At 38.6% G+C, this 580-nt stretch overlaps 1 protein-coding gene across 1 annotated transcript in view; it reads left to right on the top strand.

The window, feature by feature from the left end:
• Positions 1–346, top strand: part of TCERG1 (transcription elongation regulator 1) — a 71,871-nt gene extending 71,525 nt beyond the window's left edge. The window contains 1 exon segment of the mRNA XM_014587661.2: positions 145–346. Within this exon segment, the coding sequence (XP_014443147.1) occupies positions 145–346 (202 nt within the window).
• The last annotated feature ends 234 nt before the right edge of the window (positions 347–580 follow it).

The raw sequence follows: 580 nt of genomic DNA on the forward strand, positions 1-580 counted from the left end.
AAGGGGCCCACTCAAGAAAAATTTTTTTAAAAAAAAAAAAAAAAAAATGGCAACACAATTAGGAATTAGATGGACATTTCCAGCTCATTTCTGAAAGACCTATGAACAGCAGTCAGTAATTCTTGGACTTTTTTCTTATTTCAGATCCAAAAAGCTAATCCAAGAATCTGATCAGCACCTGAAAGATGTAGAAAAAATTTTGCAGAATGACAAACGGTATCTAGTACTGGACTGTGTGCCAGAGGAGAGGCGAAAGCTGATTGTGGCATATGTTGATGACCTGGATCGCCGGGGTCCACCTCCACCTCCCACAGCCTCAGAGCCCACGAGACGATCAACAAAATAATTTGAAATACTCTTCCTTAGGGGTATCTATTCATTCAGAACGCTTGCATGAGCCAATTTTCAGGTTTTTACGTATATGTGCATTAGTCAACCTATTGCAAAACCATCTGACGAACAGGAGGAGAAGCATTTGTGAAGTTTCTGAACAGAACACTTTGGAAATATTTATGCTTTTCTTTGTGTGGCATGACTGACATACATACTCAAATATAGGCTGTCTCTAGTAAATCTAAAA

Source organism: Tupaia chinensis, unplaced genomic scaffold (genome assembly GCF_000334495.1).
Source record: "Tupaia chinensis unplaced genomic scaffold, TupChi_1.0 Scaffold000228_1, whole genome shotgun sequence".
Taxonomy (NCBI): Eukaryota; Metazoa; Chordata; class Mammalia; order Scandentia; family Tupaiidae; genus Tupaia; species Tupaia belangeri.